The following is a 25,201-nucleotide window of genomic DNA, read 5'->3' as shown; positions in this document are numbered from 1 at the left end:
CTCCTACTTCTTCTTCCTCTACCTCTTCTTTGCCCTCTGTCACTGGCCCCATTTCCGGTTCCCCAGCTGTCTCTGCTATCCTTCTTAATACTCGCTCCGCCGTTAAAAACCAAATTGCCCTTTTCAATCTATTGGATACTGATTCCCCGGACTTTCTTTTTCTTACCGAAACCTGGTTTTCCTCTGATTCACTCCCGGACCTTCTGGCTATTCTCCCTAGTACCCACTATGCCCTTCGTGCCGACCGCCCTGATGGAAAAACTGGAGGGGGTGTGGCGATGATAATTCGCTCCTCTATGAAATTCCAGCTTCTTCCGCACCCCCGTATACCCAGTGTTGACTTTCTGGTGGCCCACTCTCTTAATCTCCCGGTACCTCTTACGGTGGTCCTCATGTACCGCCCCCCTCAAAGTATGCCATCATTTGTGTCTACCTTGCAGGACCTTTTGGCCACCATGGCGGTAAATAATTCCTCGCTGCTCCTGCTCGGTGACTTCAACTTTTGGCCGGGTGATCCGAGGGAGGACTCCTCATCCAGAGACTTCTCTGCCACACTTCAGTGCCTTAACTTCTTACCCCACGTCTTGGCCCCTACCCACATTCACGGTCATATCTTGGACCAAATCTGGTCCTTACGCTGTAACCTTTCGGCCACTTCCATCCTTCCTTGCGTCTGGTCGGATCACTCCATGATCTCCTTTTCAATCCACTTGGCTCAAGCTGAGAAAGCCCCTCTGCCTAAAAATATCTTGGCTCGAAGCTGGAACAAGACTGATCTTAATGATCTCTCTTCCTTACTATCTTCATCCACTCCCACCCTGTCTGACCTACCTTTAGAAAGCCAGGCGGATGCCATTAATACTTGGCTTTCTTCTGCTTGCGACCAGGTCGCCCCACTCAAAAAGATCAAATCAGTTCGCCCCCATGACGCTCACAAGTGGTTTTCCAGCGACCTTAAATCTCTGAAATTAGAGCTTAGGCGCTCGGAGCGTCATTGGCGCCGCAACTACTGCCCTACTCTCCGCCTCAAATATAAAGCCCTTCTTAACAACTATAAAAAAGCCATCTTAGCGGCCAAATCTAAATACTTTACTGAGCGAGTGGCCCTTTCGGCTAACAAATCTCGTGAGATTTTCTCACTAGTTCACAGTCTGGCCACCTCCGACCGCACCTGTCTTTCCCCTGCCCCTTCTCAATCTCTCTGCCACTCTTTGAACGACTATTTCATCAATAAAATTATTACCATCAAGGCCAATATTCCTATTGTGTCTCAACCTGCACTGTCTGCTCATTCTTATCCGCTTCCCTCTGTTCTGGATCATTTTGAACTTATCTCATCTGAGCTTTTTTTCGACCTGCTTGTCAAGGTCAAGTCCGGCTCTCCCGCAGACTGTGCCCCTGCACGGATACTCAGAACTCTCTATATTAGTTGTCCCATCCCTCCCCTCACTTTTCTCAATACTTCTTTGGCCTTGGGCTGCGTTCCCTTTTCCTTCAAGTCCGCTATTGTTTTTCCTATCTTGAAAAAAGCCGGCCTGGACCCCTCTCTTCCATCTAACTTCAGGCCGATTTCCCTTCTCCCCTACCTAGGGAAGATCTTCGAAAGCTACGTGACATCCTGCCTTTCCACCTATATTGAGGAGAATCAGCTCTTGGCCTCCCACCAAGTGGGCTTTCGCCCCGGCCATTCCACTGAGGGTGTGGTCCTCGCGGTCCTGGATGAACTTAAGGGGAAGGCCGACAGCAACCTCCCCCAGGCAATGGTCCTTCTGGATTTGTCCACTGCGTTTGACACGGTCGATCATGCCATCCTCCTCGACCGTGTCAGCGCAGCGGGCATCCAGGGCACTGCCTTCTCCTGGATCGCGTCCTTTCTTCAAGGTAGATAACAGGCAGTCCACCTCGCGGACTTCTCTGCCCCCCCTCTTCCAGTCACCTGTGGGGTCCCTCAAGGTTCTTCCCTCTCCCCACTTCTTTTCAACCTTTACATCCGTCCCCTCATCTCCTCTCTTCTCGAGCTGGGGGTCTCTGTGTACAACTACGCAGATGACCTCCAGCGCGTTTTTGATCTCTCATCCCCAGCTGACTCTCTCCCTAAATTCTGTTCCACTCTTCTTTTCATTTCCCAGTGGATGAGCTTCAATCATTTGAAGCTCAATCCCGATAAGACAGAGCTCGTCCTCACTGGTGGCTCGTCTAATCCCTGGTCCCCAGCTCACTGGCCCCTCTCTTTTGGCCCTCCCCCCTCACCAGTTTCCTCTGTTCGGACCTTGGGCATCAAGATCAGCAATGATCTGTCCATGCACACCCAAATCAGTTCCGTTGTGTCTTCTTGTTTTTCCTCCCTCCGTTTAATTCGCAAGATTTCCCGGTTTTTTTCTGTTGATGCTCTTAAAACCATTATCACGGCCCTCATCACATCCCGCCTGGATTATGGAAACGGCTTGTACGTAGGTATTCCTGCCTACGAAACTCGCCGTCTCCAGGCTATCCAAAACCAGGCGGCCCGCCTTATCCTTCGTCTCCCCAAATTTTCCCACATTACCCCGGCCCTCAAATCCCTCCATTGGCTCCCGGTTCATTTCAGATCTCAGTTCAAACTAGCTTGTTTGGCCTTCCGAGCGCATGCTCGTTCTGCCCCGCTCTTCATTAATTCTCTAATTTCTTCTCATGCCCCCAGTCGCACTCTCCGCTCTTCTTCTCTTTCTCTTCTTCACGTCCCCCTCTTCCGCAAATCCCGCACCGGGGGCACCCGATTCTCTGTGCTGGCCCCCCAGATTTGGAACAACCTCCCTCTTTCCATTCGCTCTATCCCTATTTTTTCCCACTTTCGTACAGCCCTTAAAACTTTTCTTTTACTTCAGGCATTCCCCGGCTAAATCTCTTTGGACCCCCCTGTAGATTCTGATGTGCTCCTCCGCGCCAGGAAGCCGCTTGGCCACAGTGCGCTTTAGAAATCTCTTCTTCATTTTATTTCATTTCATTTCACATTCTTAGAGTTTATACTTGGTGGAGTGGGAATAGTAATTTACATGGGTTTACTGTATAGCACATTGACTGAGTTTATACTTGGTGGAGTGGGAATAGTAATTTATATGGGTTTACTGTCCAGCACCTTCCCTTAGTTTATACTTGGTGGAGTGGGAATAGTAATTTATATGGGTTGAATGCACAGCACCTTCCCTGACTTTAAAATTGGTGGTGTGGGAATAGTAATTTATATGGGTTTACTGGCCAGCACCTTCCATGAGTTTATACTTGGTGGAGTGGGAATATTAATTTATAAGGGTTTACTGTCCAGCACCTTCTCTGACTTTATACTTGTTGGAGTGGGAATAGTAATTTTTAAGGGTTTACTGTCCAGCACCTTCCCTGGGTTTATACTTGGTGGAGTGGGAATAGTAATTTATATGGGTTGAATGTCCAGCACCTTCCCTGAGTTTATACTTGGTGGAGTGGGAATAGTAATTTATATGGGTTTACTGTCCAGCACTTTCCATGAGTTTATATTTGGTGGAGTGGGAATAGTAATTTATATGGGTTAACTGTCCAGCACCTTTTCTGAGTTTATACTTGGTGGAGTGGGAATAGTAATTTATAAGGGTTGAATGTCCAGCACCTTCCCTGAGTTTATACTTGGTGGAGTGGGAATAGTAATTTATATGGGTTGAATGTCCAGCACATTCCCTGAGTTTATACTTAGTGGAGTGGGAATAGTAATTTATATGGGTTTAGTGTCCAGCACCTTCTCAGAGTTTATAGTTGGTGGAGTGGGAATAGCAAAAACTTTGTAGAGAAATACATTTTGGTTGGTAGAATATTACAATTATTATTTGTATCAAAATATAACAACTATAATAGTAATTATAATTATTGTTAGACTAGTAATACATTGATAAAGAAATCACAATATTTATGATATTTACAAAATAATCAATAAATAATTAAAATAATATTCAAATTATATTTTATTTAAAAAATTAAAAAAGTAGACACACACATGGTTAAGTGGAAACATTTACAAACAGTTTATTAAGATGTAAAAAGAAATGGAAAGTAGAGGAAAATGTTTTATTTGCAGTATAATTTTGTAAGTCAATAGACTTTAATAAAAAAAAATAATAGCAAGTAAATATTTGTATATTAAAAACATTGATAAATTGCAGTGAAATAATTTGTATGTTCATTCACATATATTGAAAATGTAATTTTTAATAACAAATATAATTACATAGGGCCCGATTCCAATCCGGTAAAATTACCGTCCGTACGATTCGCATCCGGAGCCATCTCCGTATGACTCGTACACACACCGCACGACCCGACGAGTACGATCCAGACCGGGGTATCAGGCCGCGAGTCGTACGGTCCACGTCAGGTAAGGGCGATTCGTACGGAAAAGCGCACAATCACATACACACCGTACGGTGCGTACCGCCCATGATCGCAGGGGTACTGCGCGTACCCCTGAGATCATGGAGGGCACGTGCCGTATACCCAGCGTACATGGGGTATGAGCCCTACACCCTGCGTGCATGGGGTATGCGCCGTACCCCTGCGATCATGGGGGGTATGCGCCAGACACGGGGGGCCGTACCATACCTGTTTTGGGGCAAACTCTGTTTTTACGACTGTTTTCAGCTACCGTAAAAAAAATGTCATACGGGGAGTACCAGACATGAATCGTACTTGCCGGGTCGTATCAACCAGTCGCGAACCATACGGAAGTCGCGTACAGCGGGTTCCGAGTGAGACTCATACGGGGATTTGATTTGTACGGTCTCTGTACGATTCGTACGGAGTCCAGCTTCTGGTACGAATCGTACTTCGTCGTACGTACGGGGGACGTTGCAGGGTACGATTCGTACGGGAAAAATGCTCCAAACGGCTATTCGGAGCGCTTTTTACAGGATCGGAATCGGCCCCATAGTGTCCAATTCATTTAATAACACATTTTTTAAATCACATACTGTTAGACTTGGCGGTCTCTAGTTGACAGAGGTATATACTTCTGACAAATAGGGACTCACCTCCTCTAGTCAGGGCAAGGGGATCACACACTTAGATAACCCCTGCTCACCCCCTTGGTAGCTTGGCAAAGCAGACAGGCTCATCTCAGAGGCAGTGCGTTAAGCATTTATGACCACATACAGTAATAAAGTGAATACACTACAAATGGACACGACACAGTAGTATTATAAAAATAAGAATGTTTATATAAGGCTTAGCACAAGACCAAATAACGACAAAAATATACCACAATCTTAATAAATACTCTTGGAAGGAAAAATAGTTCAAGTGTAGTTTCTTTAGCACAAAGTCTTTAGTAACAAAAGCAACTATTCTTCTTTAAAACACAGTTCTTGGCAACAATGTAACCCACACGGGAGTCACACGACGTTGAGGCAAACTTAATCCAAAGGTTCAGCGTCGACCGCGAGGAGCGCTACGTCGATCCCGGAGTCGCACAGACCCCCACAACACAGTACCTTGGAAAAGCGAAGCACACAATGATCAGCGGCGTCGAGATGTCCGGCGTCGCGTCTTCGGCGTCGATCGGGCCTCGGAGTCGGGGCGACCTGCAGCGGCGTCGACAGAAGTCAGGCAGGAGCAGCGCTCACGAGGCGAAGCAGGATACGCCGTCGTCGCCGATGTCGATGATGATGTTGCAAGAGTGAGCAGCGCTCACGGCGTCGAGAGGGCTTCGAAGTCGATGCGATCAGCAGCGGTGCAGACACGGGGTCACTTGGAGCTGGAGCCGAACTCGCTACTCACTGGCATTGCTGCTGGCGTCGATCGGGCCCGGCGGCCGGCGTCGAGGAAGCGGGACACTGGAGCCGTTACTCACGATGTTGAGCTTAATTCGGCGGCGCCCGTTGGCGTCGAGATTGCTGGTTTCTTTCAGAGGTGCTGGATTTTCAGGTTCAAGCAACAAGCACTTTTAGCAAATGAAGTCCTTTAGCCCTATGACTTCAACAGGAGGCTGGCACTCTTCCAGCCCGTGGAGATTTTCTTAGCAAAGCGTGAGAGTACACACACAGTTCCTCTCTCCTGGTTCCTTGGCAAAAATAAAGAAGCACTGCAGGATTCCCCCCAGCAAACAGCACACTGGCAGAAGGGGTAGGCAAGTCCTTGGATCAGCAGGCTTCTTGTCCTTGGTTCAGGTTTCCTAGTCAGAAGTGATCTAAATTCTTGGTTCAGGGGTCCTTCTCCTATACCCCTTTTTGGCTTTGATCCCTTTGTCCATGCAGGGGAATTTCCCAACATCCTGGGTTTGTTGGGGGTGTAGCCAGGCAGAGGCACCTGGCCTATTCACTGTGAAGGGCTGGGTCCTCAGACGCCCAGCAGGAGGTGGAGCCAGCATTGTCATGGGCAGGAGCAGAGCTATCGGTCTCCTGGTAGGAGGTGGGGCCAGGATCGTCCCTGGCAGGCACAGAACCATCAGTCACCTGGCAGGAGGTGGAGCCAGCATGTGTCAGGCAGGGCAGGCTATCAGGAGATACTTTCCCCCTACTCTTAATACAAATGTCCCACTCATCCCACACTGACTCTTTCAGATCTCTGGAGCCACCCAGCTCCTGTCACACACACACCAAACCAGCAGAAACCAGAAATAGTTAGACAAGAAAATAGCCACTTTCTAAAAGTGCTATTTTCAAACCCAGAGTCCAAAAACCATCCACACCAACAGATGCGTGATTAAACCCCGAGTTCAGGGATACCAAACTCGACATTGCACCATGCTCCCCGAGCCAGCTTGGATTATAGCATTAATAATCCTGGCAGCCCATTCTAACTAATGGAGAGCAGGTTACCTTACAATAGTGAAAAACGAAAATGGCTGTAATTCACTATTAGGATATGCCAACTTGGTCAGGCTTGTCCTACCTTATACTTACAATGCACCCTGCCCTCGGGCCTACCATAGGGGTGACTAACATGAAGCTAAGGGAAGGTTTAGGGACTGGCAAGTAGGTGTACTTGCGCAGTCGGCGTGACAGTACCAGACTGCACGTAGGTCTAGCAATGGCAGACCTTTAGACATACTTTAACTAGGCCGCTCTTGTGGGTGGCACAACACGTGCTGCAGGCCCATGAGCAGCATTTGTATTTACAAGCCCTGGCACTCCTGGTGCACTCTACTAGGGACTGCCAGTAAACCAAATAAGCCAAACATGGAATTCAATCAATACAGCAATTTTACATAGGGAGCACTTGCACTGCGGCACTGATCAGCAGTGGCACAGTGCCCAAAGCATTATACCAGCAAAAACATCGTAAACAGTGGAGGTAAACAGAAAAAAATGGAGGAGAGACTCAGGCCAATGATGTCAGGTCTAACACATACAAAATAGAAATATTTTAATAATAAACATGTTGAAAATAATTGTTATATTTGTTGTACATACAATTTTTCATATTTTAAAGTAGAAATCATTGATAGATACATTTTTTACAGATTTCAAAATAGTAACATTTTTGTTGGTTACAAAATGGTAATATTTTAATTTAGAAATTATTAAAATTATTATTGAAAATATTAATAATATTAATTTTTACAAAGGTAAATAATGAGAAATAATTTTAAAACTATAGGGTAATTTTATAATAACATTAACATATTTATAAGCATAATGTTTAACACAAAGTGAGTTATAAAAGTAATTTCAACATTTTAATTAATTACAAAGTGTACATATAAATAATATTTTCTTTTCAATAGTTAGTTAAATAACATTGTAAATAATTTTTTTAAACAAATATATTTTTATAATTATTTAAAAAAATTATCATGAGAAATAATATATAATGTAAGACTTAGGGGGTCATTAGGATGTCGGGCGGATTGCCTCCGCCAGGCTGGCGGTAGCCACCGCCGGCCTGGCGGAGGCAATCCGTCCGACATCCATTGCCCAATTACCCCCCGCCATATTAGGATGGCGGGGGGGACCGCGGCGGTGAAAAACACCGCCTGCATGTTTTCCGCCCCGGTCGCCTTGCGGCCGGGGCGGAAAATGTTTAACATGGTGGCGGTGTCTGTTAGACACCGCCAGCCATATTACAATGGGCATTTTCCAATGCCTTTGAAAGGCAGGCAGACTTCACTTTGGGGGCCCCCTGCGGGCCCCCCGCGTGAAGCACAGTAGGGGGATGCACACAGGGGGGTACCTATGGTACCCCCCTGCATTTGCATAATGAAAGCGGCAGGCACCGGGCGGTGCCTGCCGCTTTCATCATGCAAATGCTGCAATGCATTGTCAGCATTGTGGCGGGCGGTGCAGAGAGCACCGCCCGCCACAATGCTGAATATACAGGATGTGCCTGCCACTGTGGCAGGCACATCCTAATACCACCCCCGGGACCCCCGCCCTTAAGGCGGGCAGTCCCGTTTTCCGATAGCCCGCCCGCCATCCTAATGAGCCCCTATGTTTTTAATTTTTAAGTATTGGAAAATAGAAAATAAATAGCATTTTCAGTTTTACAGGAACTATTTTTTAATCGCGTAATGTTATTTTTTCTGATTTGGTACTGGAACAGCTCGCGGTTGGATGTTGCGTTGCGTTGGAGAGGGTAAGTTTGTTTTTATTTTATTTTATAAGTTAGTAAAGTGAATTTAAGTGTATGTGTGGTGTCTTTAGGTTTAGTTGGATTCTATTATCGATCCTAGATTGTGTTTTAGGTGTTAGCTCGAGTGTACGATATTTAGTGTTTACCGCGTATTAGTGCTAGGTGTGTGATGTATGCTTATATGTATAAATGTTAGTAAATGGATATGTTGATAGTACAAATATGTATTTTTATATGTGTATGGGTGTATTTGTGTGGGTGGGTCTGTTTTTTTCTATTTTTCAGGTTGTCGTCGCCCTTTCAGTTTTTGGAGGAGGTCTGTTTTTTTTTTTAAGTAGTGTGACGAGTATTATATACTCTTATTTTTACACACATACTTTGTTTTTCGGGTTTTCCAGGAGCGTTTCTTTTTTTAAATTACTATTTTCGGGTTTTGAAGGGTATACCCTGTGGATTACATTGGAGAGGAGTCGCCATGGATTTGCTTGTATTTTTTCATTTTTTGGGGGGCTTCCTTGGATTGCATGGACATTTTAAATGCTTTGGTATGGATTTTACATCATTGGATTACTTTTGAAGCAGCGCGGAAACTGTAAGTATATAAAGAAATGTTTTTGGGTAGGAAAGCTGTTTTAATTTGTAGTATTGCTACGTTATATGTAACAGTTTGAAAGTAAATTATCAAAATTAATTTCATATATGTGTTTTAAATTTATTTGATAATTTAATTACAATTTGTTAGATATAACAAAGGTAGGAAAAGTTATATTTAGAAGTGGGTAATGTTGGATGTATAGTTGTGATATATTTTATAGAATCGTTTTAGCTATCATTGAGAGATATTCTAGTGATCTGGTACTTGGATAGAGGGTAACTTGGCTTTGGAGTGTGGTATACATTTTTTTGGTTTGTTTAGTTAATTTTGGTCCTATCAGGGTTACTGATTGCTCCATTCGGAGCTCTTGGTAACTCTGCTCTTTTTGTAGGGATTGTATTAATTTGTGAAGGGTAGGTGTTCCTCTGCCTGTGGTTGCTTGGAAGGCATTATGAAATGAAATGAAATGAAATAGGGGTTTTGTAAAGCGCGTTACTACCCGGAGGCCTCGTAGCGCTGAGAACGGGTGGGACACGATAATCACCAGTTGAAGATTAGTGGAAGAGAAGTGTTTTCAAATTCTTACGGAATTTTAGGATGTCAGATTCACTGCGCAGAATGATCGGCAGGGAGTTCCAGACAGATGCCGCATTCCAAGAAAAGGAGCGGCCTCCCCATCTGGCACGCTTAATTTTATTTGTTGAAGCTTGAAAAGTTGTGCCAGAGCGCAACGATCTCCGTGGATGGTAGGGGGTCACTAAGGAGCAGATCATTGTGGGAGCTTTTTTCCACATAGATTTGTGCGTTATGCACATCGCCTTGAACTTTACCCTGGCCTGGATGGGCAGCCAGTGCAGTTTCCTCAAGGCGGCAGCACCTGAGTGTCTTCGAGAAAGTCAGAGGAGAAGACGTTCCGCCGGATTCTGGATTACTTGAAGTTTTTTAATAGTCCTGACAGGAGAGCCCAAATAGAGGGCGTTCCCGTAGTCCAGGCGGGACAGGATGATGGTCTGGACCATTATCCTTCGAGCTTGAAAATTGAGAAGGCAGAGAGTTTGGTGGCTTGCTGATTGAAGCTTAAGGTGTCATCTAGCAATACTCCCAGACTCTTTATCCGATCCTTTGGTTCTGGTGGGGTACCCATGCAGGTCGGCCACTCAATGGTGGGTCTTGGTACAGCTGATTTGCCCAGGAACATCAGCTCCGTTTTTTCCCCATTCAGTTTTAGATGGGAAAGGGCCATCCATTTTGTTATTGCTACTAGGCAATTGCCCAGATTGTTTGGTGTGCCCCCTGGCTGATTCAGAGCCACCACGAGTTGGGTGTCGTCTGCGTAGGTTATAATATCAAAGCCATAGGGACAAACAATCTCTGCTAGAGGTTCCATATATACATTAAAGAGCGTAGGGCTCAAGGAGTTTCCCTGGGGCACCCCCCGGTTGAGGGGCCAGGCTTTGGATTGAATGGAGCCCTCCGACACCTGAAACACCCGGTCCCCTATGAAGGACCGCAGCCAATCGATGGCCTGCCCAGCCACTCCAAGATGTTTTAGGCGAGAGATTAAGATGTTGTGGTTCACGGTGTCAAAGGCGGCACTCAGGTCTAATAGCATAATTGCTGTGGTGCCGCCTTGATCCATGTGCTTCCGGGCTAGCTCTGTTACTGTCAGCAAAGCAGCCTCCATCCCCAGCTTAGGACGGAAGCCTGCTTGAGAGACATGGAGTAGATGATTAGATTCCAAGTAGTTCACCAGGATGGAATTGATGTGTCTCTCAAGCAGCTTACTTATCCAGGGGAGGAGGGAAATTGGGCAATAGTTAGCCATGTTTGCTGGGTCGAGGTTGGGTTTTTTCAGTAACGCCCTGACTTGAGCACATTTCCATGCTTTTGGTAGGGTTCCTGTAGTAATGGAGGCATTCAGGGTATTTAAGATAGTTGGCCTAATAGTATCCCCAACCTTCAATAGATGGCGCGGGGGAGCAGGATCGGTGGGAGACCCCGATGTCACTTTTAACATTGAATCATTCAGGGAGTCTTCTTTAAGCAGTGGGAATTCCAATTGCTGGCAGTTGGATTTTGTAGGGATATTATTAGTCTCCCCGAGATTCTGTTCGTTGGGAGTGAAGGAGAGGGAGTTGGATTGAATCTTTTGGAAGAAGTACTCTGCCTGCTTGTCGCAGCGGCTTTGGGCATCTTTCGGGTCGGGGGGAATAGGTGGGGTGCTAATCAAAGATTTAGCAATCCGAAAGATTTCTCTCGGGCGTTGGCTGCCATCCTTATTTTTTGTTTGTAGAACACCGATTGGGCCAGTGTGATTTCGGCCTTGTATTTCTTGATGGATTCTCGGTAGTAGTTCCTATCTTGCACCCCGAGTGCACGTCTCCACGTCCTCTCCAATTTCCTACAGCTTTGCTTTAGCTCCTTTAATTTGGAGGTATACCATGGTGCCTCTTTGGCTTTGGTTTTCTCCTTGAGGAGCTTCACAGGAGCCACCAAATACAGTGAAGACAGTATCCACTCATTAAAGTGCTTGTTAAGTGTATCTGGGTCATCTCCTCTTAATGGCTGGCTAGCTACGAGGAAGTTAGTCCATTGGTCTGCTGATACCTTTGACCAATTCCTCCCCATTAGAATGGCACGGGAAGGAGACATAGGGCGACTCAGGCTTTCCCATGCTAATGGAACCAAAAGGTGGTCAGTCCAAGGAAGGGGAATTGGCGCGCCTACGTGAAGCCTATGATCGTTACTTAGAACCGCATCCAGTAGATGGCCTTTATTATGCGTAGGTTCAAAACCCTTCTGGATAATTTTAAGGGCTGCTAGATTACTCAGGAAGGCCTGTGCTAGGTGGTCCGAGTAATCATCCAAGTGGATGTTTATGTCCCCCAGTACCATGAAGTTTGATGTGGCTAGGGCTAATTCAGCAACATGGGAGGGGAGAGCGTCCATGAATTTGCCTATTTGTCCCGGGGGACGATAGAGTAATAGGCCTGAAAAGGTCAAGGTAGAAGATAATTCTAAGGCAAAGCTCATGCTTTCACAGTCGGGGACTTCAGCTGGGGAGGATCTACATTGGTAGCTATCCCTGAATATTATCCCAATCCCTCCTCCTCTTCCCCCATTCCTGTCAACCCTCTGTAATACGTAGCCAAGCTGAGATATAAAGCTGATGGCCGGGTCACCCTCATCCTTTAGCCACGTTTCTGTGAGAAATATGACGTCCGGGTTGAGGTTTTCTAGGAGAAGTGCTATTTCTATTGCGTGCTTACTCAAAGATCGGCAGTTTAGGAGAAACATTTTGATAGGTGGTCGGAGGTTCTCCGCTGGTGTTAAAGGGGGTCTAAGTTCAAAATGGCAGTTAGAGCAGCTCCTAGTGACATTAATCGGACACATAGCGTGGAGGCAGGAAGCCTCAATTCGGGGCTTTAGGTTCCGGAGGGACATAGAGTCATACTTGATGCGCGCAGTTGGTATCCCAGGGACAGGGCAGGGGTTCTGGTCCCTGGTCGCGAATGGGCGAGGACAGGAGCAGACGGGCTTGCCTTTGGCGCGCCACCGGCGCGCGTCCGCTGCGCGCGTGTGCTTGGCTTGCCACTTATGTAGTTTAGTCTGCCCTGTTCCCATGATGCACTGGGCCAGGGACAGACTGATTTGCATATAGCCAGGTTCTGAGCTGGGATGGTGCAGTGAGATAAATAACGGTGATGGATCAAGCCCTGATCTTTGGACTGGGTAAGAGTGGTCTGCTTAATTCAGACACTCTGTTCATCACCACCCCATTTTCTGAATCGTTTTTGGCCACTATAGGTGTGGCAGGGTATACTCAGACATGAGTCCCTTTCTCACTGCACCATCAGGATTCAAGCAAGCCGGGCCGAAGAAGGCTGAAATGCCAGAAACCGGTCCCCGGTAGCTTGTCTCCTTTCTGGTGAAGAATTGGCTTGGTAGTTTAGTCTGCCCTGTTCCCATGATGCACTGGGCCAGGGACATACTGATTTGCATATAGCCAGGTTCTGAGCTGGGATGGTGCAATGAGATAAATAACGGTGATGGATCAAGCCCTGATCTTTGGACTGGGTAAGAGTGGTCTACTTAATTCAGACACTCTGTTCATCACCACCCCATTTTCTGAATCTTTTTTGGCTACTATAGGTGTGGCAGGGTATACTCAGACATGAGTCCCTTTCTCACTGCACCATCAGGATTCAAGCAAGCCGGGCCGAAGAAGGCTGAAATGCCAGAAACCGGTCCCCGGTAGCTTGTCTCCTTTCTGGTGAAGAATTGGCTTGGTAGTTTAGTCTGCCCTGTTCCCATGATGCACTGGGCCAGGGACAGACTGATTTGCATATAGCCAGGTTCTGAGCTGGGATGGTGCAGTGAGATAAATAACGGTGATGGATCAAGCCCTGATCTTTGGACTGGGTAAGAGTGGTCTGCTTAATTCAGACACTCTGTTCATCACCACCCCATTTTCTGAATCACTTATGTAGAGTGGGGCGCTCCAGGACTACAGCGCTACCCTCCCGGAAGTGGTGCAAGTCGGACTTTCCTCCCTCTAGCCCTCCGCACAAATGGCAGAAGCCGCGGGGGAACGGGTCTCGGGAGCGTCAAGACAAAGGTAAGTTCAAAGTGACAAGTGCAATAAAATAGGAGTGAATAATGCAGTTTTAAAAATCGCAGTTCATTTTTAAAATCCCCTCTACAACAGCGTTAATGTCCTGACTGCTTCTGAGTACATGTGGGAAGTAAGGGTAAACAGTACAGTTTTGAAAATCGTATTTCATTTTTAAAATCCAAACTACAACAGAGTTGTTTCTAGCAGCTTCTTATTACCACAAGTGGTCAAATAGCGGTATCTCGTGCAGAGACCCACCGCGTCCATCGCGTGTGCGCTTGGCTTGCCACTTATGTAGAGTGGGGCGCTCCAGGACTAGAGCGCTACCCTCCCGGAAGTGGAGCAAGTTGGACTTTCCTCCCTTTAGCCCTCCACACAAACGGCAGAAGCCGCGGCGGAACGGGGCTCAGGAGCGTCAAGACAAAGGTAAGTTCAAAGTGACAAGTGCAATAAAATAGAAGTGAATAATGCAGTTTTAAAAATCGCAGTTCATTTTTAAAATCCCCTCTACAACAGCGTTAATGTCCTGACTGCTTCTGAGTACAGGTGGGAAGTAAGGGTAAACAGTACAGTTTTAAAAATCGTATTTCATTTTTAAAATCCAAACTACAACAGAGTTGTTTCTAGCAGCTTCTTGTTACCACAAGTGGTCAGATAGCGGTATCTCGTGCAGAGACCCACCGCGTCCATCCCTCAACTGCGTTGTTTGTTTTTACTTCCTTATTTAGGGTGCTAAGGTAGACATTGCACCAGGCAATTTGATATTTAGGTTGTCTTCTATGACCAGATCGGTGTAGCCTTCCTGCCCATGTATCTTAGAAGTAGTCAAGCATAGGGCTTAGTCTTTCTTCGTTTCTTTTATAGTAGAGGCTGTCTATTAATAGGTTATAGTGTTCTGCAACGTCTGTTACAGGAACATAGGCTAGGGAAATACGTTTTTTTATTTGATAAGCAAAGGTGCTGTCTGTGGCGTATTGGACACTTAGGGGGTCATTAGGATAGCGGGCGGAAAACCACCCCGATAGCCATGGAGGCGGAAACCAACCAACCGCCTGCACCGCGGATACACCGGCGGCCACATTAGGATCAACCACCACTAAAGACCGACCGCGGCGGTAGCGGGCCAAGCAAAGCTGTCCGACGCGGGCGGTGACGGCCAAAAATCCACTGCGGCGGTCGGAAAAGCTGTGGAAAAGCTACAACCCGCCGCAAAGACAGCGGACACACCGCACGGGATTTTATGATAACCCAGAGGGTGTCGCGGTCTAAACCGCTGTTACCGACCGCCGCGGTCGCACACAGGAGTGAATGGGAAATATAGCGGAAGACCTGCAGCAAAGACACGGCAGCGGACGGGACATGAAAAACATGGCGGATGATGCCAAAACACCGCAGTGCTGCTAAACAGTGCACAAATAAAATCAGCCATGACCCCCAAATACATAACCCACATACAAATAAAAAAAATGTAAGCAAAAGTTAAAATAAAAACCCTGGACAACTCCCACAACACACCTGACACCCGAAATCCACTTGGACACACCCACACAGCTGAGTATAAAGCCACCCCCTTCACAAACCACAATCCTTTGCAACACTCCAGATTAGAAGGCCATACCCCACATCTAACAGGAGAGGCAAAAGAGCACAGCGCACACACACATCCACCACCACCATCACCACCACCTTTACACCAGCACAAATAATCCCACAGCACACAACACACCTCACACCTCAACACCATACCCCTGCACCCACACCCCTGCACCCACAAACACCTCAACCACCACACACCATGACAACACAAAAAATGCCCAAATTCCCCGAGAGTGAGTTGACAGTCATGGTCAATGAGATTGTAGGAGTAGAGCCACAACTGTTTGGTAGCCTGGTCCAACAGACACCATTAGCCACGAGGACACAAATGTGGGAAAGGATAGTCCAAAGGGTGAATGCAGTAGAGACCACCCCAAGATCCAATAAGGAGATCATGAAGCGGTGGCATGATCTCAAGAGGGTTGTCAAGGAGCGGAGGAGTAAGAACTGGACGCTGGCGAACGTGACTGGCAGTGGCCCTCCCATTCCACTGAAAACTTTCACACCATGGGAGAAGGTGCTTGCCATGCTGCTTCCTGAGAGTCTCACAGGAGTAGCCGGGGGAGTGGAGGCTGGTAAGTACAAACAAATCCCAAACAACACACTGAGAAATACTTCCTTGCAATACCTAAACACAATTACACTGTCCACCCTCACACAACAGGTAGCTAGCCATCTTGCTTAGGAGGCCTGCATGGGGTGAGAGGCCTGCACTACCACTCCCACCATGCCCCCTGTCCCACAGCTGAGCAGGATAGAGGCCTCCCCACCCAGAAGCATGTGTTAGCCATTGCACTGTTCCCTTCACCTAACAGGTAGGTAGCTATCTTTCATGTGATGTCTGTCTGTGGGAGGGAGGCCTGCACTACCACTCCCACCATGCCCCCTGGCCCACAGCTGAGCAGGATACAGGCCTCCCCACACAGAAGCATGTGTCAGCCATTGCACAGTTCAACAAACAGACTTACAGGTCGGTATCCATCTTGTATTGGAGCACAGTTTGGGGGTGGGAGACCCTGAACCACCACTCCCAGCATGCCCCCTGTCCCACACTCCAGCAGCATGTAGGCCTCCCCACCCAGGAGCAAGTGTCAGCCATTGCACAGTTCAACAAACAGACTTACAGGTCGGTATCCATCTTGTATTGGAGCACAGTTTGGGGGTGGGAGGCCCTGAACCACCACTCCCAGCATGCCCCCTGTCCCACACTCCAGCAGCATGGAGGCCTCCCCACCCAGGAGCATGTGTCAGCCATTGCACTGTTCAACAAACAGACTTACAGGTCGGTATCCATCTTGTATTTGAGCACAGTTTGGGGGTGGGAGGCCCTGAATCACCGCACCCAGCATGCCCCCTGTCACACACTCCAGAGCATGGAGGCCTCCCCCACCTAGGAGAAAGTGTCAGCCATTGCACTGTTCAACAAACAGACATACAGGTCGGTATCCATCTTGTATTGAAGCACAGTTTGGGGGTGGGAGGCCCTGAACCACCACTCCCAGCATGACCCCTGTCCCACACTCCAACAGCATGGAGGCCTCCCCACCCAGGAGCATGTGTCAGCCATTGCACTGTCCACCCTCAACTAACAGGTAGGCAGCCATGCTCACTGGGAGACATGTTTGGGGGTGGGAGGCCTGCACTACCACTACCAGCATGCCCCTGTCCCACACCCCAGCAGCATGGAGGCCTCCCCCACCCAGGAGCAAGTTTCATCCATTGCACTGTTCTCCCTCACTTAACCGGTAGGTAGCTATCTTAACTCTTCCTGATGTGTGTGTGGGAGACCTGCATTCCAAAACGCAGCAACAATTGCATGCAATGAATTGACATCCAACATGTATGAGTAAATGAGGTTCCTCTGCACCATGAAATTATACACAGTGTTGCCATGAATTGTACTACTGGTTACTTCATATTTGTGTAGTGTACAGACAGTTGTTTATACGCAGCTGACACAATACTTGCACAGTGCCCAACACTGACCATTCCCCATCTACTCCACAGGTGATGAAGAACTGACTGCTGAGGACCACATAAACGACCAGCAGAGCCAGTCTCCACCCCCGGCACATGGACTCTCAGATGTGGACTCCAAGGACAGTTGGAACGATGACCTCCAGCCCGGCCCATCTGGTGTGCCACAGACCCAGAGGTCACAGGCCCCCATCCTCCCCACCACCACGTCTGCTGTAACAACAGCACAGCAGACCCCTGCTGTCATGGCCTCTCCCTCCACCGCAGCCACCACCGTCACCACCGCCACTACCACTAGTACCACCAGTACCACCTGCAGCACCCTCCCTGTCCCAGGGGATGACCAGCCCGCAGCAACTACTGTGGAGGGCAGGGAGAGAGTTTGTGTACCGACAGTGGTGAGGCAAGAGGTCCGTGGCAGAGGAGCCGGTGGGAGGGCCAGGGCCACCACCATACCTCAGGAGGAGTGGACACCATCCCTGGACCACTTCACTAGAGTAGTGGAGGCATACCAAGAGGTCCAGGGACAAAGTGGCCGGTCTGATGAACTGTTAAGGGAGCTCATCCTGCTGATGAGGTCCATCAACAACCGCCTTGAAAAGATGGTGGACCTCATGGGCCAGCAAGTGGCGTTGCAGAGGGACAGGCCTGTGTCCCAACCACCACCTCCGTCCCCTCCTGTTGTACCGCAGGATGACAGTGCACCATCCTCCCCTGCGCCAACAGAGAGGGACGAGTCCCCTGATGCCGCTGGCCATCAAGCAGGCCCCCCACCACCAAAAAGACCTAGGGGGCGTCCAAAGAAGAGCCTGGGAGTCTCCGGAGGCAAAGCACCTGCCACACGCCAGTCACGGAGCCAGCCGTGATGACAACCCTCTTCCCTACTGCATTGACTGTTTGGACTGTCTTTACCCACATTTCCTTGGCAATGTCACCTATCTGTTGGACTGGGTCACCACATCCATGTGGACTCTACTCTTGCATCTCAGCGAACAGGACTGTCAACTCACTACTCATTCCCCACTGTCATGTAAATATTCCCGCACAATTCACATGTCCACTGTCAAAATAAAATACCTGATGCACCAGATTTTGTGCAGTATCGTTTTTAATGCAATATTTACAATGTACACAATGTCCATGATGTGTCCAAATGATATACAGTATGTAGTGCAGGATTCGTCTGTAGCACCTAGGGAGACACAACAGAACAACAGTCACTGGTCTCATTGTGCCATCACAGGCAGAACACTACACAAAACATACACAAGACAGTACAGGCATACTAGACAATGGGTTGCAGGTGTGAACAAATAGGTTCCAGCATACATTCACATATGGAACGTCAATGTCACTTTTACCACACACAGGTGACTGAACGTGTGCCTGTCTGTTACATCCACGCATAGCCCTTCTCAACAACAGCAACCACACCACACAATGTACACGTTGCACCTCGTCACCCATCTTCAAGTGAAGTAGCGTTCGATGAGCTGCTGGCGCAGGTCTACTCCTTCATCCTCTCCACTGTCCTCATCACTAGACTCAGGTCCTTGAGCAGGTGGTGGCCTTGGTTCCTCACCATCGTCCAGGAGCAGGGGGATCCCCTTGTGGATGGCCAGGTTGTGCAGCATACAGCATGCCAAAACTATCTTGCATACCTTCCCAGACGACTAAGCCAGTGCACCTCCTGTCCTGTCAAGGCAGCGGAATCTAGACTTCAGCAGGCCAAAAGTCTGTTCGATTACCCGTCGGGTCCTGCCATGGGCGTCATTGCAGCGGATGTCAGCCGGGGTCGTGGGATTCCTGAAAGGGCTCAACAGCCATGGCCGACTAGCATATGCAGAGTCACCTGTGAATGACAAACACCCATTGCAATGTTGCACAGCCAGAGTGCAGCAGGTAACACACAGCACACAATATCAGTAGGCATACTCACCCACAATCCAAGCACGCTTGGGATGCAGATTCTCCATCATCCGGGGCACCATGCTGTTCCTCATGATGTACAAATCATGCGCCGAGCCAGGATACTTCGCACACACATGAGAAATGGTCATGTCCGCAAGGCACACCACCTGCACATTGATGGAATGATAATGTTTGCGGTTCCTATATATGTGCTCCGTCGCCTGTGGTGCCACCAGACCTACATGGGTGCAATCAATGGCACCAACAACATGTGGGATGTGCCCAAGGGTATAGAAGTCCCCCTTCACTGCAGCCAATTCTCATCCCCTAGGGAAATGGATATAGCGATTCCGATTCAGCATCATGGCAGCAAGAACATCCCTCAGCACCTGGCTGAACATGGGCTGTGACATCCCTCCAGCACTAGCCACAGTCTCCTGGAAGGAACCTGTCGCAAAAAAGTGGAGTGCTGCCATCACCTTGTATGTGGGTGTGAATGCCGTAGGATAGTGACGGCGAGGCTGCAGGTGGGGCTCCAATAGATCACACAGGATCTTCAGTGTTGGTCTGTCCAGGCGGAATTTCCTAATTAATGCAATAATCTCCATGTCCTCCAGCACTGTCAGGTGATGTAGGAGATTTGGCCTCCTCCTAGTTGAGAAGTAAAAATGAAAATGTCAGTGAAAACCATCATGAGATGGCCACAGCACATACCATCAATGATGTAATGGAAAAACATTGACTGCCTGAGAGATGCATGGCACACCAGGTTACATGGCTGGCCTTTTGATACACACAGAGGGCAGACCTCTCCACTGTCAATACACAAGTGCCACAAACACATCGGAGAATGTGAAAGCGCACATACTGGAGATCACAATTCACATGTGCAGGCAAGGTGCAGCAACATCGGACAATGATTTGGAAATTACCATGTCTGTATCACACCCATCTGCTGTACCTGTCACACCTCAATGCATCCTCTAAACTCTGCACACATCCATCAACACAATGATCACAGTATCAGGAAAACGTTCACTTGTGTGCATGAGCTGTTGTGAATGCACCAGTGTGATACGATACAATGCAGTGACACAAGCCTTGTCAAGGTCATCACTGACCCACAACAAATGGATTTGTACCACATCATGAACACCACCTCAAGAGTGTCAAGCATCATCAGCCATGAAATGCATGAGTAACATGGCAGGGATCACAGACCAAAGTGTGTCACACTGAACGTGCTTCGACCTGTGGATGACATGGAAGTATGGCATTGTGTGTACAATGAGGTACCCTTCACCATGTTGCTGCTGTGTACTGATACAGTGTTCAGGATTGACATAGCCATTAATGGTCATGAAAATGGCGGTACCTACAGCCTGTCCCCGGCGGTGTGACACCAGCACCATCCCCATCACAAGTGCAGAAGCCATTGGCATATGGACATGTGTACATGGTGGTGGGCATGCTCCGCCGCATGAGTCGCTGTACCTACCGCCTGTCCCCGGGGGTGTGACACCAACACCCACCCCTGCACAAGTGCGGAAGCCATTGGCATATGGACATGTGTACATGGAGGTGGGCATGCTCCGTCGCATGAATCGCGGTACCTACCGCCTGTCCCCGGCGGTGTGACACCAGCACCACCCCCTGCACAAGTGCGGAAGCAATTGGCATATGGACATGTGTACATGGCGGTGGACATGCTCCGCCAGCACATAGGCGGTCATTGGATGATTTTGAATGATGCACCATCGCGGTAGCGCACCCCGGGCACCCGCGGTGCATCACCGCCATGGAGCATTGCCCACAGCCAATGGGAGCGATGATCGCGGTGGCATGATGTACATTTGAAAAACGCGGAAGGTGTGCTCCACCAGCGCGTAGGCGGTCATTGGATGATTTTGAATGATGCACCATTGCAGTAGCGCACCCCGAGCACCCCCGGTGCATCACCGCCATGGAGCATTGCCCTCAGCCAATGGGAGCGATGATCACGGTGGCATGATGCACAATTGAATAACGCAGAAGGTGTGCTCCGCCAGCGCGTAGGCGGTCATTGGATGATTTTGAAAGAGGCAGACCTGGACATCCAATTGGTGCTGCTTTGCAGCTTACAGACGACCCCAGGGGGCTATAAGTGTGTGGGAGTGAGCCTTACATTTCCACTGCCTCCTGAGCCTGCTGCCTGGGACCCTCTCCTGCTGCTGCCTCCTGAGCCTTCTGCCTGGGACCCTCTCCTGCTGCTGCCTCCTGAGCCAGCTGCCTGGGACCCCTCACCACTCACTTCCGCCACAGGTGTTCCATGTCCACAGGGATGGCAAGGACAGAGAAGATCCATGCCAGTCCATTCACCAGCGAGGAGCTAGAGGTCCTTGTGGACGAGATGCTGGCACAGTACCCAAGGCTGTTTGGTGGTCCCAATGTTGTGGTAAGTCACCATGAAGTTAGCTGTTGGGCAAGGGGGTGTCAGACGTGTAGTTGTGCTGCTGCAGTATATGCCTGAGGGTGTGGGGTTGTGTCAGACACTGACAGAAAAGCTGTCTCCAGGGCAAGGGAGTGTGTGTGTCACAATGTCACTCTTTGCCATGCCTGCTCCTGTATGTGTGAGTGGGGAGTGTCACATTGTCAGCTATACAGAGCCACCGAATACTTGCCATGTAGGTGCCAGGACAGTAATTGCTTGTGTGAGTATTTCTGTGTGCCGCTGTTGTCTGACTCAGTGTGACCCAGAGAGTCGGACCAGTGGCTGCCCACACATAAGAAAAACACCACCAGACTTACATGTTCCTTGCACCAGTTCCTTCCCACTGAATATTACATATGCCACATCTGTGCCTTGTGTAATTGCAGACTTACACACTTCTGACGATGCATATCATGTTAATGCATCTTGCATTTGTGAGATTATCCTGGACCCTCTACGCCCAATATGTGCATGCAATCACATCTGTGTGGGCCATGCTAAGTGCCCTTGTGAGGGGTCCCCCAGTTTGGGAGGGAGGGAGGTTACAATAGGTCCTGAGTCTGGGTCTTGGTACTGTACTGATTGATGTTGGCACCTGACATTGTGGAACTGGTCATTAACACTTCTTTTCTCTCATACATGCAGCTCAAGGTAAACCAGCGTAAGGCCGTGTGGAGGGCCATTGCGGCAAAGGTGCGAGCCCTGGGGGTATCCAACCGCCGACGCACACACTGCCACAAGAGGTGGGACGACATCAGTCGGCTTGCAAAAACCGTGGCTGAGATGACATTGGGGATGCTACCACGCACAGGGCGTTTGGCACGGCGCAGCATGACTCCAGTGATGGCACGCATCTTGGCAGTGACTCATCCAGACCTGGATGCAGGTCTGAAGGAGAACGGCAAGCAAGGCAGGGCTGGTGAGTATCTGGGGAGCGTGACTTTTGCTTGGAGTGGATGCATGTGTACAGGGCCTGTGGCAGCGTTGAGCCATGCGATGTGCATGTGTTGCTGTGCTGTGCTGTGTCATGTGAGTGGCTGCTGTGATGTGTGCTTGTATCAGGTACTGTGCCACCTTGGCCTTACTGAGCAGATCCTCCCTGCTGTACGTTCCCATTGCTAGATGTGTTGGGATCCACATGGTCATTCAGCGTTGGGATGGTGTGGGTGATCTATTATGGGGTGAACAGCAGTGTCCACTTGCTGAGTGTGAATTTATGTATGCAGACTTTGCCTGCACCATGATCGTTGGTGCCCCAACATCTGCAAATCATGTTCCCCAGATTACCACATGGTACTTGCTATGGCCTACGTGGCATTGGGGACTGTGATGTCCTAATAGGTGTGTGTGTTGTCCCCTCCTGTTCCCTGAAGGTCTATTAGTGGTAACAAGTGTTGTACCCTCATCATGTCCCAAGGTGTGGGCAGGCCAAGTTGTGTGTGTGGTACACTTCATCTAAGGGCAGGGTGTAGTGCTGTGTGGCATCAACATGGCTCACTCATGGCAGATATTCAGCGTTGCAGGCACTGTTGTGGTCTATGTTGTGTGTTGCTGCACAGTGATTGCAGGGTGTGGTGGTTACCATGTAGATTTGGGCCTCTACTGTAGTGCATTGTCTTGAATTCGTGTGACCAGATGATGACACTTACACAACCCTACATCTCTCTCTCATGCAGATTCGCAAGAGACCACGGAGGAACATGAGCCCGAACCCAGTGGTGCCGAGAGTAGCACTACAGCTGCAGCAGAGGCCAGTGATACAGAGCCCACCAGCACATTTGAGGGAGACAGAAGTATGCAGGAGAAATCCTTGGCTGAGACACAGAGTAGCACTTCATCTGATGCCAGCGGGGATGCATCTATGCTGGCAGGCACAGGGGATGGGGAGTCTGCATCATCATCTACCACCCAGCGGCCAGTGCCCAGCCTCCCATCCACTTCCTCTGGTGCTGCCCGTATCCGTGTCACTAAGAGGGGACGGGTCACATTCACACCTGGCACCGCTGCCCCTGCACCTGTCCCCCCTGCTGCCCTCACTGCAGAGTGTGTAAAGCTCCTGCGCCAGCTCTGTGTGGACCAGACCACCCTGCTCAATGCCTTCAGTGCCCATGACAAGAAATTAGGCCAGGTGGTTGCATACATGGAGGGCATACACTCTGACGTGGGTGGGCTACACGTACAGTCCAGGCATTGTCATCCACAGTGACGTCAGCCCTTCAACAGGCACATGCACCCTTTGCAGCTCAGGTGCCTTTTTCCACCCCCCAGTCAGTGGCCACATCAGGTGACAGTGACCACGGTTCGCCTGCGTCACCAAAAAGATACAGCACAGGGAGCAGACAACAAACACAACCCAGGCACTCCCGCCCACAGACACCATCCCCACTGAAGAGCAGGGCCAACCCACAATGCACAGACAAGAGCCAGTCAGTGAAGATCAAGGCCAGGCGATCAATTAGGCAGACAACAGGCTCACATGCCGCAGAGGCATCACCGGCAAAAGACTCTCCTGTCACTGAAACTTCATACAGACCTACACATGCAGTGTCTGTGTCCATTGAGGAGGTGTTGCATATCAGGGGTACACCTAGGAAGAGCACAGGGACACATCCACCCACCACATCTACCTCAATTCCGAGTCCATTGAAGCAGGTGGAGGAGGGCACTGTAGAGACCACCCCTGGCACAAAGTCAAAGCAGGGCACTGTAGACACCACCCCTGGCAAAAAGGCAAAGCAGGGCACTGTAGACACCACCCCTGGCAAAAAGGCAAAGCAAGGCACTGTAGACACCACCCCTGGCAAAAAGGCAAAGCGGGGCACTGTCGACACCACCCCTGGCACTAGGGCAAAGCAGGGCACTGTCAACACCACCCCTAGCACTAGGGCAAAGCAGGCCACTGTCGACACCACCCCTGGCACAAAGGCAAAGCAGGCCACTGTCGACACCACCCCTTGTACAAAGGCAAAGCAGGGCACTGTAGGGGGTACACCAGGCAAAGAGGGGAAGGAGGTCCTGAGGCGTAGCCAGACCAAGCGTTCCGCAGGATCCAGCACATCACCAGAGGTAGTGCCAGTGTCTGCACCTGATGTGGGACAATTGGTGTGTGTTCCTGTTGGGTCATCAATACTTCCCATCAACCCCAAGACAGGAAAGCCAATTCATATTCCCAAAAAGTGGAAGGGCACCCCTCCAACCTCTCCCACCCACACTGTGTCAGAAGTCTGCATGACCTCCACGTGCCACTATGCCACCTGGTCCACACAGCCCTCCAGCTTGCCAATCCACTGCTAGCCCCACATCACCTGGGGCTCTGTCACCCCAGTTAAGTGGGCCTGCTGTCACCGACACACAGCCAGGTCCAAGTCTGCATGACTTCCAGGAGTGAGTTGACATCCCCCTCATGCACCTGTGCCTCATTCAGGTGTGCTAGTCCTGACCATTGTTTACTAGCATGGAAACTGGCCCT

At 49.2% G+C, this 25,201-nt stretch overlaps 2 protein-coding genes across 4 annotated transcripts in view; one reads left to right on the top strand and one right to left on the bottom strand.

The window, feature by feature from the left end:
* LOC147692367 (cytochrome P450 2G1-like) overlaps positions 1-25,201 on the bottom strand; it is a 518,353-nt gene that overhangs the window by 57,148 nt on the left and 436,004 nt on the right. The window lies entirely within an intron of this gene.
* On the top strand, positions 13,735-18,217 carry LOC147692368 (uncharacterized). The gene is made up of 3 exons (XM_086937501.1): positions 13,735-13,781; positions 14,146-14,204; positions 17,382-18,217. Exons 1-3 carry the CDS (start codon positions 13,735-13,737, stop codon positions 18,215-18,217), a joined length of 942 nt encoding a protein of 313 aa, XP_086793627.1.

This window comes from Lissotriton vulgaris, chromosome 9 (genome assembly GCF_964263255.1).
Source record: "Lissotriton vulgaris chromosome 9, aLisVul1.2, whole genome shotgun sequence".
In the NCBI taxonomy this organism is placed as follows: Eukaryota; Metazoa; Chordata; class Amphibia; order Caudata; family Salamandridae; genus Lissotriton; species Lissotriton vulgaris.
The sequence above is the reverse complement of the archived record's forward strand: the minus strand, read 5'-3'. Positions and strand labels throughout refer to the sequence as shown.